Genomic DNA, 12,840 nt, shown 5'->3' with positions numbered 1-12,840 from the left:
TCGACATTGCAGTCGCCACTCGATGGGGCCCTACGCGCTTTCAGCGAATCAATTGGCCCGTTTGGTGCGGTGGACATGTACCACGTGCAATATCCGCCGTCGCTTGCGATGCTGGTGCGCGATATCCGTGAAGCGCTCGGTGTCATACTCGCCAATACGAGCTCGAACGCTCAAGAAGATTACGCCAACCTCATTTTGATGAGCTCGATGAGTCCCGTCCCACGCCGCCTCGATCGAAACATGTACCTCTGCGCGAGCGGCAACATATTCTGCGGCCAAGTGCCTCGGGACTTCAACTTTTCGTACGGTCTCTGGCAGTTTGGTGGCGCCGACGCGGCATGTTACTCGAGCTTCAACGAGTGGGTCTCGGTCTCTCCGATGCAAGCCATCTTTAGCGTCTTTGGCGCTGGGATCCCACTCGACCCGACGACGTTGATTCCGGTAGCATGTGCGGCCGAAGCGGTGGTGCCAACTCTGTGTCTGGCTTTTCTCGATAGCGTGTCGCGTTTTGTATCGAAATATGTTGCGACGAGCACTCTCCAAGCGTACCGATCGCGAGCAATGGCCATCGAGGCCGACGTCATGGCCACCTCGGTTGGCATCACGCAATACGCTCGGCACGTACCGACCAACGGCGTAGAGATCTTCCATCAGCGACTTTTTGATCCGTTCGATGCGACCATGAAGTACACGAGCTATGCGCTTGCCTACGACTGGGTCGTCGGTGGGCGAGAGGCCATTCGGGTTGACGGCGACGCTAGTACTGTGGCATTCCTCTCGACAGTGTCATTTGCGGCGTCGTTTGCAGCAAGTAGCATCGAGGTACCGCGCAACGTTGCTGCGTATCTGCGGGGCCTTTGTCAGTACATTTCATTCGTGCTCGTGGCCCTCGCTTCTGTCACCGCATTATACGCACTTTTGGATGGAAGCTTGAGCGAAGGCTCCAACCTCTTCAAGGTCAACCGCGTCGGTGGCATGGTCTGGGTCGGCCGGCCGCTGCTTTTGGCGCGCAGCTTCACCGCGCTGTGTATTCTGAGCACAGCGACGCTCCAACTAAAGAAGAATGGGATCACAACTGTCTTGACATCATCCCGTGGCGATGTCTCGGAGGCAGTTGTCATTGTGACGCAGATCCTCGCGGCCGGCGAAGTCGGCTGGCTCGTCTACATCTTTGATGACATTTGCATGCCACTGACTCAAGAGCTCAGTGCTGCGTACGCGTTCAAGGCGTCCATCCTCACGTGGTTCATTGTTGCTGCCCTCAGCTTTACGAGTCCCGTCTCGCACAGCGCCACGATCCAGCGATCATGTACGCTAGTTGAAATGGACTTTGAGTTGGTGTGCCACAGCGGCGTCGTCGCCATTGGCTCCTTCAGTCGCTTTTGTCTTCTGGTTGGGATCGCACTGGGCGGTTCGACGCTACTGTTTACAATTGTGAGACTCCGACGTCCCCGTGTGCCCCTCGACGAGCGCGACTCGCACCTCCTCTCGTGCAGTGCCAAGTACCTCTTTGAGAGAAAAGGTTGGGTCCACGACCGCATTTACTTCATCGATTTTGCGTCCGCAGCTTTGACCGGTCTCCTCGCCTGCCGCAACAAGAGTGACCTCTACGTGTTTGACATCAAGACGTGGCGCACGCTCGTGTTAACGCAAGCAGCGATTGACGAGGCGACGTCATTGCATCCATCGGCATATCGTCTGCGGCGCGCCCTCCCGCTCGTCGAATAAGACTCGGCAACTAGTAGAGCTAAAATGTGCAACATATTCCAAGCCCAATCTTCAATATGAGTACTCGCTGAAATAAGCAGAAACAAGCTGATATATCATGCACTCGATATGCTATTTTGTCCCATCACCAAGTTTCTTGGGCACCTTGTCGAGCAAGACTGCAATGCGAGCGAGGTCGTACTTTTCGGCCGCGACAAGGATCGCGGACGCAGCAATGTCCTTGTTCTCGACGACGTCGCCTTGGGTTTCCCGCCGGCGCTGGTCCTGGCCGACCTTGAGTACATTGCTCACTTCGGAAATACCCACGTAAATGTTGTAGTTGTGAAGAAGGCCTTCGTGCACCTATGTCCATAACTCACAATTTAACTTTGAATCAGGAAACCTACCTGCTTGGCAAGCCCGAACCGCCGCTTTTCCCACTGCTCTTCCTGCGCGCGCTCGTTGGCCGCTGCGATTTTGGCGTTGATGGCCACGCGCCACGGCCGACCGCGCTCCCGGTCGTGCACGTCGCCTTCGGACGGATTGAAGTCAATTTTTCGACGCTGCTGACTCCGGAGCGCCACCGTCGACTCGAACGCCGCGAGGTCGCCCGCCTCAAGGCTGTCGAGGCTCGTCTCGGCGCCGTCGCACGGCGTACCGTCACCAAACGCATCGTGCTTGCGGTCGTTGGCTTGGTCGCGCGTCATAATCGTTGTCGAGGGGCTATTTTGAGCCGGGCCGGTGTTACCCTACCCCCACCCTAGCCCTCTCCGGTGGAGATAACCCTTCAACGCCCGACTGCCCACGATAGCAAGGTAACTTTCACACGAATTACGTCTAATCATTCCAATTACAGGCTAGCATAGCGGCAAGCGGTGGCCGAATGCGAGGCTCTCATCTAGTCTAGTCGAGACGCACTACACAATGTTTTTTTCGAAAAACGGCTGGTTGGCGCGGACGCGCTCCAAGCCAAAGCACGAGAGGTCCAGACTCGTGTAGCCGCCGTCGAGGATGAGTTCGGCGACGCCGCGCCCGGCCGCCGGCGACTGCTGCAAGCCGTGGCCGCTAAACCCGTTGATGCAGTAGAGGTTCTTGCGGTCCGGGTGCTTGCCAATGATAGCGTTCTACGCATGAAGCATGAGTCGCTACGATAAAGGGTCGAGACGCATACGTGGTCGAACGTGTTGTAGTCGTAGAACCCCGCCCAGGCGTTGACCATCTTGATGGCCTCGAACGCTGGCACGCGGTTGGCGATCGTGGGCCAAATGACATCGTCAAAGAGGTCATAGTCGGGTTGGAGCAAGTCGTCGCTCTCGCAGTCCGGGTCGCTGTCCGCATCGGGCGAGACACCGCAGATGAACTGCCCCGAGCAGCCTTCTGGACGAAAGTAGACGCCGGACGGGTCCACGACGAGCGGCGAGCACGCGTCACCCGTCCATTTAGCGGCTTCGGGGCACTGAAACACAAAAATGGTGCGTTTTCTGGCACAATTGAGTTTGAGACGAGGAGAAGACAATATTGGTGTACCTCGCGCGGACGGGCAAATCGTTGACGCCGGCGGCCGACGCGGTCCATTGCGCCCACGCGCCACCGGCATTGACCACGTGACCGGGCGTGACGCTAAGAGTGTCACCACATGTGGTCTGGATGTTGACGCGCTCGATCGTGTCGTTGGCCACCGTCATCGGGCCGTCGAGTTCGCCTTCGATAAACTCGACACCGAGGTGCGCACACTTGCGCTTGAGCCCCGTGAGGTACGCCCAGGGATCAAACCAGCCTTCGTCGCGGACGCCGAGCGCACCAGCAACAACGTCGGCCGTCTCGAGCCACGGAAAGCGCTGCGAGAGCTTCTCGGGCGTGAAGAGTTCGACGGGCGCGCCCACCGATCTAGAGTACCGCGCCTGAGCACCACAGTCCACGAAGAAGGGACGCACCGCTGGACTGCGTGGTTGTTGGCCAACGTCGACCGGCCCTTCTCGGTCGCGAGAAAGAGGTACCCGTTCTCCACAAAGTTGACGTCGACCGGGTCGTGGCCGGGCACGGCGAGCGTCTCGGGCGCGTTGCGTAAGAATGAGAGGCCGTATTGGCTCATCTCAATGTTGGGTTTTTCCGAAAACTGCATGCGGATGCCACCGGCCGAGAGCACGGCCGACGTGCGCTTGTACTATGGAAGCGTGAGCAGAAGTAGAGATGCACTGTGCGCGACGTACCGCAAAACTCCGCTCGAGGACCGTGATGCGCAGCGAGCCGGTGGCCTTGGCGGCCAAGTGGTAGGCGGTCGAGCAGCCCATGACGCCGCCGCCGACGATGAGCACGTCGCGTACCTTGCTACTGGCCATCGTTGCGCAATGCTGCAAAGTGCAAACTGAGGACATCCTGCAAATCACAACCGTGTCATGTCGACCTGTAGGGCAACCAAACTTCAACTGCTGAAATGAGGGAACTTCTCTTCTTTTGTACGATTGGCCGATTGCGCAATCCTTACGTACATAGAGCACAACGTTGATTTAAGGGAATAGACCGGCAGATCAGAAAGGCAAACGGCGCGGACGAGCAGCGAAGCAAGCCGATGATGCACGGGTTGCAGGAAGGCGCTTAGTCTTGACGTAGGCGCCGGTGCTGACGACCTTCGTGAAGCGTAAAGGTACTGCGCCAAGGGTGCTGCCAAGCTGCGAGAATTTCACGGCCGTCAATGTACGACGCACGGCCCGAAGCGACGAGCGCAGCAACTAGGCAAAGGAGGCGGCGCATGCGTGAAGTCCAAAGTTGGGAAATGACACTGCGCCAACAACTTTAGAGGCAGAACTCGAGCCAGAGACATCAAGATTTGCCGACTATAAATGTACGGAGACGTCAATTTGGAGCAGATTTACGGTGGAAAAGCCAGTCGGTTTCGATGGCGCATTTGGCGGGCCGGTGTTTTACATGGGCATTGGCGAGCAAATTCGAGTCGCGCGCCAAGTCTCTAGCATATTCCCTTGTATATGTACTTGACACGAAAGATCAATGCGATGCAGCCGAGTATTTTGGATCGCGTCAGGCTTTTGTAAGGGTGGGCTAGAGTGCGGATCTTTCGGCCAGCTGCTGCTTGTCGACGGTCGTCATCCAAATGGCCATCGAAATGCAGATTTTGAAATGCGTATACATTCCGTATACACGTTTTGGACGCCTTCCTTTTGCAGGGCTCGAGCTATGGCACCCGACGCATTTGTCGCTTTGTATCGTTGCAGTTAAATGTTTGAGAAACGAGCAAGCCAGAGTTGGCACTTGGTCGTTGGCGACGATCTGCGTGCCGATGGTGGCCCTATTCGCCAAGTGATAGCTCTCGTCAGCTCTGGTAGGCTCCTGGACTCGGATCCCAAGACAAGACGAGTGTCATGCCAACGGAACCGTTCGAGCGCGCCTCGGAATCCTTGTCTGGATCCATCCGGTAGCAACAAGTGCCTGGACCCGACAGGGTGATTAGGCGACTGAAGGTTGTGGCGGAGGGCTATGAGATGCCAAGTACCTCTTTGAGAGAAAAGGTTGGGTCCACGACCGCGTCTACTACATTGACTTTGCGTCCGCAGCTTTGACCGGCCTCCTTGTCTGCTCGTACAAAGGCGACCTTCATGTCTTTGACATCAAAACGTGGCGCACGCTCGTGCTGCATCGCAGTGACCTTCGAGCTGCCACAGCGTCGCACCCGTCGGCGCCGCACCTCGCCCGCGCCCTCCCGCTCATCAAGTAGATGGCCGTTAGTGTCTCATATGTCCCTCTCCACAGACGTAAGAGCGAGTATATCTCCGCCCTTGTCGTTCAAACTGGACAAACTGTCTTGTCAACGCATGTACTCTGCTTGCAAGCGGGAAAGACATCGCACAATAGAGACTCGGACGAAAAGTCGCAGTCGCCGTGGAAGGAATGACAACTAGCAATTCGATTCTAGTTGTAGACTGCATCGACGACTTGATCCAGCACGCTGAGGTAGTACTTGGCGTAGTACGGTCGGTAGTGGTCGTTGTCCTTGAGAATCGGCTCGCCGCGGGCCGTCGACACAACTTCGCACACGTCGTTGTAGCACTGATTGCGTGCATAGTCGACGATCGTCGCGTTTGCGCCACGAATCGCGCCTTCGAGGAGCGACACCAGTCGGGAATGCTGGTGGCGGTACGCCGAGAGCCGGACGGGGGCGATCGCTCGGACGTCACCGCCCTGGAGCATGTTGCGGTAGTGGAAGCGACGGCCTTCGGGGTTCAAGCTGGACGCAAATACGTGGGTGCCCAGGTCCTGGAAGCGGGTCATTTCGTCTTGAAAGGCTCGGAGCAGCGTCCTTACGTCGCCCCAGCTCTGGTAGGCGCAGTCGTCTCGATATCCCGCGGCGCAGCAACGTGGCACGTCGTGCGGCGCCTCGCCAGTTGGTCGAAAGAACTGCGGCCAGTCGCTCGAGTAGAGCAGTGCCTTGGGCCGGAGACGGGTCACGATCGCCACATGACCAGCGTGGTCGCCGACGCAGTCCAGCGGCGGGTGGCCACCCAGCGCCAAAAACACCACCGTCGGAAACGGCTTTCCCACGCGCCGCGCTTGGTCGTAAAGAAACTTGAAGCGCGGACGAAGCATCTCGGCGTGCGAGTCCCCGAGAACCATGACGAGGTTGTCGTCATCGCCTGGGTTGAGCACCCAGCCATAGTCATACGGTCCAAACGGCGATCCTGGCGATAGCGGGATATAGCCGTCATTGGGGGCCCAGTCGCTGTCAGCAGCGAGGAGCTTGGCGACCGTCGGGGGCTCACGCCGTGGCATGCGACTAATGTTGGGCTGCCCGTCGTCGTCCAATGTGACGAAGGACGTCGCTGTGGCAACCGGTGCTGTCGCAGCGAGGCGGGCTGGGCCCGAAAAGAAGGCTGGGTACAAGGACACGACAAGCCCGAGGACAGCCATGAGAACCATACCGAGTGCGAGCAGCGGTACAATGCGAGGTGATGGGTGCCGGCGCACGACGTTCTCGATGCCGAACGTGGTCGCGACGCTCAGACCAAACGCAAGCAACAGTAGAACATGCGGCTGCATGTAGAACGGACGGTACGCATCGTCCGAGTAGCGGGCTTTGGCAAAGACGAGGAGCGGCCAGTGCCAGAGGTATAAGGCGTAGCTGATCTTGCCGACAAAGATAATCGGCGCTTGATGGAGGATTTGCGCATTGACGAGCGCCAACGGGCCGGCGACGATGAGACAGGCCGCGCCAAGCGTCGGCAAGAGAGCATAGACCCCCGGGAAGGGACTTGCTTCGTTTAGAAACGCGTAGCCGACGAGCAGCAACCCTGCGCCAAGGACAGAGAGCATGTCAGGAGACCTTGTTTCGAAACCTTTCTGGCGCTGAACGAACGCGACGAGACCGCCGGTGGCCATTTGCCAAAACCGGCAGAGCGGAAAGTAGAACGACCACGGGTGCTCGGCGTGCAAGAGGCCGACGTTCAAAAGGAAGCTGCCGACGACCAATACGATCTGCAGTGCGAGCGCAGACGTACGTGGCAGCGCCACAATCGACGCCGCGACGATTGGCCAGACCATATAAAACTGCTCTTCGACGCCGAGCGACCAGAGATGCAAGAGCGGATTTTCCTTGGTACTTGCGTCAAAGTAGCCTTGGTTCCGCGAGAGCACTTGGATGTTGGCGCCAAAGATCGCGCCGGCGTACAGCGTCTCGGCCATGTCGCGGAGCGCCGGCGCGAGGTACCAGGCGACGCTTAGGCTCAGCACGACGGCCATGACGAGGAGCAAGCTTGGAAAGATGCGGCGGACGCGGCGGACGTAGAACGTTTCGTAGCTGAATTTGCCGCTCGCAAAGTCTTTGAAGAGAATGCTCGAGATGAGAAAGCCGGAAATGACAAAGAAGACGTCGACGCCTGTAAAGCCACCTGGCAGGAGCGTCGGGTACGCGTGATAGAGCACGACGGGCAGCACGGCCACGCACCGGAGGCCGTCAATGTCGGGGCGGTACGCGATCGCATGCGGCGCCAAGAGCGCCGTCGACTCGGTGGCCATGGGATTCTGCTCGCAGCTCGGCTGGCGAGCGATCGCTTTTGCGTCAACATCTGCTTGGTTGAGTGTGATTGGCTCGTTCCTTGGGTTCATGAAGGGTCGAACCGCGCCAACTTCGGGTGCGGTAAGTGGGCAGCTAGGACTCTTGCTCGATACGTTGTTTGTGAAGCCGATGTCCCTGAAACGTAGTCTATGTCGAGCAGTCTTGCCGGCATACACCACTTTTTTGCTCGCAACGAGCTAAATCTTTGGCGTTGCAACCACGACGCCCTGGCGTCACGCAGGATAGACGCGCGGGGACTGTCTGTCCGCACTGGCGTGTCGACGACCACTCGCAGTCGACTCGTACGCGCGACGTATGGGCGCTCTGTCATGGCAGTTTCCAGCCATTTGGCGCCATAGCACCACGCCAACACGGTGTATAAACACGAATGCTGTTAGCATGTCATGATGCGTCAGCGTCCGCGGCAGTTTCTAGGCCGTTACATTCCTAGTCTACGTCGAAACGGCTTTGGCTACGTGGCCACCGTCGTCGTTGGACCCGTCACCTCGGCGCTCGCACAAGAACTCAAACCAACCTGCAGTGTTGGATACCGAGTTCTTTGCTGATTTGCACTCCTCCTTTGAACTGTTCAATGCGGTGTTTGCGCAGAACCCGCTTGTCACTGCAGCAACATTCAACAAGTTCGTGCCAGTACTGCTACTAGTACGGGCACTCGAGCTTGATCGCGCTCATTGCCCACTGGATCCTATGCTTGGAATCTTCCAGTATCCGGATGCGATCGGATGCACCGCCGATCTGAACCGGTGCAGCTGTTGGAGCCCGTGGTTGCACTAACCGGTTAAAGAACCGTTCGGCGCCAGCCACCGCTTGATAACCGTGACTCACTCGTAGTTCGAAGTGCAGAGTCAGGGTACGTGGCAGGCTTTATCTTGGCGGAACGACGTCGCGTGCGAAGTTCGAAGACGCTCTATGCCAGTCGTGGACGAAGTATCCAAGCGGCCGCAGGATGGTCGCGCTCGCTTGCTTCTCCGTCGCGGTGTCACAATCGAAGCAGATCAGTCGGAGCGACGATGAGCCTCAAGCACGCTGCCCTTACGGACCTCGCGGCGGCGCGCTCGGCCGACAAGCACTGGGCCATGCCGCCCAGTCCGTCCAAGCCATCGCCCCGTCGCTCCGAGATCGCCCGATCCTCTTCCTCGACGGACGCGGTGGCGGCGCTGCTCGTCGTCATGCAGCTGCCCGTCTTTGGCGACTACTGCTACCTCGACGAATGGGTCGCACTGGCCGCCACGTGCCAAGTGCTTCGCCAGGAGATGCGCATGTACACGCGCACCGTCGATATTGTACCGTTCCGCGCGGTCATCTCGGACCTCCACACGTCGCAGCTCCTCACCACGTTCAGCCACATTGCGACGCTGCAGCTCACAGGCTGCGCGACGATCACGGACGCTGGCCTTTCCGGCTTGTGTCACCTCTCGCAGCTGCACACGATCGACCTCAAGGGCTGTGACCGCATCACCGACGCGACCTTGATGCAGCTCGCATGCCTTCCTCGCCTCATCAATCTCAACCTCGGCTACTGCAGCAAGGTGACAGTTGACGGTATTCGCGCGATCGCCGCCAACGGGACGCTCGCAACGCTCGACCTCAAGAGCTGCAAGCTCGTGGATGACGCCGCCGTGAGCGCCCTCGCGCCACTCCGCACCACGCTTCGGGGGCTCAACCTCTGGTACTGCTTCCAAGGCCAGCTCAGCGATGCGATTTTCGAGACACTGTCGTCGTTTCTGCATTTGCGCCACCTCAACATTGCCAACTGCAGTCAGCTCTCGGATACGGGACTCGCCAAGCTCGCGGCGTGCACCGAGTTGGAGTCGCTCGAGCTCGCCAACCTCAGCGAATTGACGGACGTTGGCCTCCACGCCCTCACGCCGCTGCGCAAGATGATGTCGATCGACCTCTCGGGCTGCTACTCGGTGACGGACGCCGGCACGTCTGTCTTTCGATCGTGGCCGGCGCTCACGACCTGCAACCTGTGGTACTGCTCCAACATCACCGACGCGACCGTGACGGCGCTTAGCGGCTGCCACGACCTCATTTACTTGAACCTGATGAAGTGCATCCAGCTCACGAACGCGTCCATGGCTGTCCTTGCCAAGCTGCATTCGCTTCAAACCCTCGACCTCAGCAACTGCGACAAGATCACTGACGACGGCCTCGCGCTTCTTGCGATGCTGCCGCGCCTGTCGTCCATCAACTTGAGCGCATGCGGTGGTATCTCGGACTCTGGTGTCTACGCGTTGCGGTCGGTCTCGTCCCTGAAGACGCTGGATCTGAGCAACTGCCGACAGCTGGGCGACAAGGCGCTCGAGGGCATCGGCCACCTCTCCCAGCTCACTTCTCTCAATCTGATGCGCTGCAGCAGTATCACGGACGCAGGTGTCGCGCATCTTGCGCCCTTGTCGTCGCTCAGTTCGCTCAACATGGCCAACTGCCGGGACCTCACGGACGCTAGTCTTGCCGTGCTGGGCCAACGGCTCACCAGTCTCGAATCGCTTGTGCTGTGGTACTGCCACCTGCTCACGGACGCCGGCGTTGCCCACCTAAGCGCGCTCAAGCGCCTGACGTCACTGGATCTCGCGAGCTGCAACCTCTTGACCAACGATGCGCTCGTGGCGCTGGAGACGTTGCCGCTCGAGTCGCTCGACGTTGGCAACTGCTGCCTCATCAACGACGACGGAATGACCGCGCTGGCCCGCATCTCGACGCTCAAGTCGCTCAACTTGGCCGAGTGCGGCGACCTCACCGACGTCGGTATCGCGCATTTGACAGCGCTCTCCAACTTGACGTCCATCAACCTTTGGTATTGCGACAAGATCACCAACGAAGGCGTTAACGTGCTCGCCCGCGCCACATCGATCGCCGTCGATCGATAGAATATAGAATGTAACTTGCGTGTCAGTAGAACTTTCAATGTATCAAGTACGTCAGAAACGCCTGAAGTAAGACTTGTCGGTGAGGAAATGAATGGGAGCGTCAGAAAGCCTCGCAAAATGGCTCGACCGTAGAGACGCAAGGCACGACCGTGTTCTCCGCGTCCTGACACAAACTAGTACGGCCCCAGACGAGACAGGAAGTTCAAGAGAAATCGACTAGGACTATACAAGCTGTAGGGCAAGATATACAAAAATGCAAGCAACGTCAAGCACAATCAGCAACGGTGGCTGGCACGTGAGCCGTCAAATATACTCTACTTGATGAGCGGGAGGGCGCGGGCGAGGTGCGGTGCCGACGGGTGCGACGCTGTGGCAGCTTGAAGGTCGCTGCGATGCAGCACGAGCGTGCGCCACGTTTTGATGTCAAAGACATGGAGGTCGCCTTTGTACGAGCAGACAAGGAGGCCGGTCAAAGCTGCGGACGCAAAGTCGATGTAGTAGACGCGGTCGTGGACCCAACCTTTTCTCTCAAAGAGGTACTTGGCACTGCACGAGACCAAGAACGAGTCGCGCTCGTCCAGCGGCGGCAGTTTGTGACTGGCGCGATCCAGAATGTAGACGAGCATCGAGCCACCGAGCGCGATACCGACGAGCAAGAGCAGGCGAGAGACGGATCCAATGGCAACGACACCGCTGTGGCACACCATTTCAAAATCCATTTCACCCAGAGAACACGACCGCTGGATCGTTGCGCTGTGGGAGACAGGGTTCGTAAAACTCAGGACGATCGCAATCAGCCACGCCGTCATCGCTGTCTTGGTCGTGTAGCTCGCACTGTACTGGCGTGTCCACGCCATGCACAGGTCGTCAAAGATGTAGACAAGCCAGCCGAGCTCGCTCGCTGCGAGGATCTTGGTGATGTACGCAATGACTGGCTCCACGTCGTCTCTGGACGCCGTCAGTTGCGTCATGATCCCAGTCTTTTGGAGCTGAAGCGTGGCGGTGCTGAGAATGCAGAGTGCTGTGACACTCCGGACAAAGAGCAGCGGACGACCGATCCAGATCAAGCCACCAACGCGGTTGACTTCAAAGAGGTTGTAGCCCTCGCTCGTGCAGCCATTTGCCAGCGTGTAGAGTCCCGCGATCAACGCAATTGCAGCTAGAACGAACGAGACGTATTGACAGAGTCCTCGGAGGTACGTGGCGACGTTGAGCGGCATTTCGATACCGCTAGCGGCAAAGGTAGCTCGAAACGCCATCGTTGAGAGGATAGCGAGCGAGCTCACGTCTCCATCCAATCGAATGACCTCCCGAGCACCAACATCGTCGCCGGCCCGTCGGCGCTCATCAATGCGCAAATCCTCCATCAAGCGCCGATTATCTTTGTCGGCAAGATCAGCTACGCCTTGTACCTCTGGCACTGGCCGCTCCTCGTCTTTGCCAAAGCCCGCTACTCGGACGATGCGTACCGTCCGTTCTACATGCAGCCGTATGTTCTAGTGTTGCTTGCGTTTGGTCTGAGCGTCGCGACCACGTTCGGTATCGAGAACGTCGTGCGCCGACACCCGTCGCCTCGCATTGTACCGCTGCTCGCACTCGGTATGGCTCTCATGGCTGTCCTCGGGCTTGTCGTGTCCTTGCACCCAGCCTTCTTTTCGGGCCCAGCCCGCCTCGCTGCAACAGCACCGGTTGCCACACGGCGTCCTTCGTCACATTGGACGACGATGGGCAGCCCAACATTAGTCGCATGCCACGGCGTGAGCCCCCGACGGTCGCCAAGCTCCTCGCCGCTGACAGCGACTGGGCCCCCAATGACGGCTATATCCCGCTACCGCCAGGATCGCCGTTTGGCCAGTATGACTATGGCTGGGTGCTCAACCCAGGCGATGACGACAACCTCGTCATGGTTCTCGGGGACTCGCACGCCGAGATGCTTCGTCCGCGCTTCAAGTTTCTTTACGACCAAGCGCGGCGCGTGGGAAAGCCGTTTCCGACGGTGGTGTTTTTGGCGCTGGGTGGCCACCCGCCGCTGGACTGCGTCGGCGACCACGCTGGTCATGTGGCGATCGTGACCCGTCTCCGGCCCAAGGCACTGCTCTACTCGAGCGACTGGCCGCAGTTCTTTCGTCCGACTGGCGAGGCGCCGCACGACGTGCCACGTTGCTGCGCCGCGGG

At 58.8% G+C, this 12,840-nt stretch overlaps 7 protein-coding genes across 7 annotated transcripts in view; 3 read left to right on the top strand and 4 right to left on the bottom strand.

The window, feature by feature from the left end:
- Positions 1 to 108: 108 nt before the first annotated feature.
- SDRG_13182 (hypothetical protein) lies at positions 109 to 1,834 on the top strand (the record flags this gene model as incomplete). The annotated part of the gene is made up of 1 exon (XM_008619263.1): positions 109 to 1,834. The coding sequence occupies one exon, from the start codon at positions 109 to 111 to the stop codon at positions 1,726 to 1,728; it is 1,620 nt and encodes a 539-aa protein (XP_008617485.1). The 3' UTR covers positions 1,729 to 1,834.
- On the bottom strand, positions 1,771 to 2,478 carry SDRG_13181 (hypothetical protein). The gene is made up of 2 exons (XM_008619262.1): positions 2,115 to 2,478; positions 1,771 to 2,070 (listed from the first exon to the last, which is right to left on the bottom strand). The coding sequence occupies exons 1-2, from the start codon at positions 2,412 to 2,414 to the stop codon at positions 1,840 to 1,842; spliced, it is 531 nt and encodes a 176-aa protein (XP_008617484.1). The 5' UTR covers positions 2,415 to 2,478; the 3' UTR covers positions 1,771 to 1,839.
- A 28-nt stretch (positions 2,479 to 2,506) lies between these two features.
- SDRG_13180 (hypothetical protein) lies at positions 2,507 to 4,075 on the bottom strand. The gene is made up of 5 exons (XM_008619261.1): positions 3,918 to 4,075; positions 3,642 to 3,871; positions 3,235 to 3,594; positions 2,879 to 3,188; positions 2,507 to 2,831 (listed from the first exon to the last, which is right to left on the bottom strand). Exons 1-5 carry the CDS (start codon positions 4,044 to 4,046, stop codon positions 2,625 to 2,627), a joined length of 1,236 nt encoding a protein of 411 aa, XP_008617483.1. The 5' UTR covers positions 4,047 to 4,075; the 3' UTR covers positions 2,507 to 2,624.
- A 1,419-nt stretch (positions 4,076 to 5,494) lies between these two features.
- On the bottom strand, positions 5,495 to 7,871 carry SDRG_13179 (hypothetical protein). The gene has a single exon (XM_008619260.1). The coding sequence runs from the start codon at positions 7,819 to 7,821 to the stop codon at positions 5,632 to 5,634; it is 2,190 nt and encodes a 729-aa protein (XP_008617482.1). The 5' UTR covers positions 7,822 to 7,871; the 3' UTR covers positions 5,495 to 5,631.
- Positions 7,872 to 8,694: 823 nt separating this feature from the next.
- On the top strand, positions 8,695 to 10,749 carry SDRG_13178 (hypothetical protein). The gene has a single exon (XM_008619259.1). It carries the CDS (start codon positions 8,803 to 8,805, stop codon positions 10,663 to 10,665), a length of 1,863 nt encoding a protein of 620 aa, XP_008617481.1. The 5' UTR covers positions 8,695 to 8,802; the 3' UTR covers positions 10,666 to 10,749.
- A 122-nt stretch (positions 10,750 to 10,871) lies between these two features.
- SDRG_13177 (hypothetical protein) lies at positions 10,872 to 11,969 on the bottom strand. Its single transcript, XM_008619258.1, has one exon. It carries the CDS (start codon positions 11,922 to 11,924, stop codon positions 10,980 to 10,982), a length of 945 nt encoding a protein of 314 aa, XP_008617480.1. The 5' UTR covers positions 11,925 to 11,969; the 3' UTR covers positions 10,872 to 10,979.
- Positions 11,968 to 12,840, top strand: part of SDRG_13176 (hypothetical protein) — a gene marked incomplete at both ends in the record, with an annotated part of 1,890 nt that continues 1,017 nt past the window's right edge. The window contains 3 exons of the mRNA XM_008619257.1: positions 11,968 to 12,001; positions 12,037 to 12,353; positions 12,398 to 12,817. Of these exons, the coding sequence (XP_008617479.1) occupies positions 11,968 to 12,001; positions 12,037 to 12,353; positions 12,398 to 12,817 (771 nt within the window). The remainder of the gene's footprint in view (positions 12,002 to 12,036; positions 12,354 to 12,397; positions 12,818 to 12,840) is intronic.

This window comes from Saprolegnia diclina (genome assembly GCF_000281045.1).
Source record: "Saprolegnia diclina VS20 unplaced genomic scaffold supercont1.57, whole genome shotgun sequence".
In the NCBI taxonomy this organism is placed as follows: domain Eukaryota; phylum Oomycota; class Saprolegniomycetes; order Saprolegniales; family Saprolegniaceae; genus Saprolegnia; species Saprolegnia diclina.
Note: the sequence above shows the minus strand (reverse complement) of the source record. Positions and strands in the feature narration are given on the sequence as shown.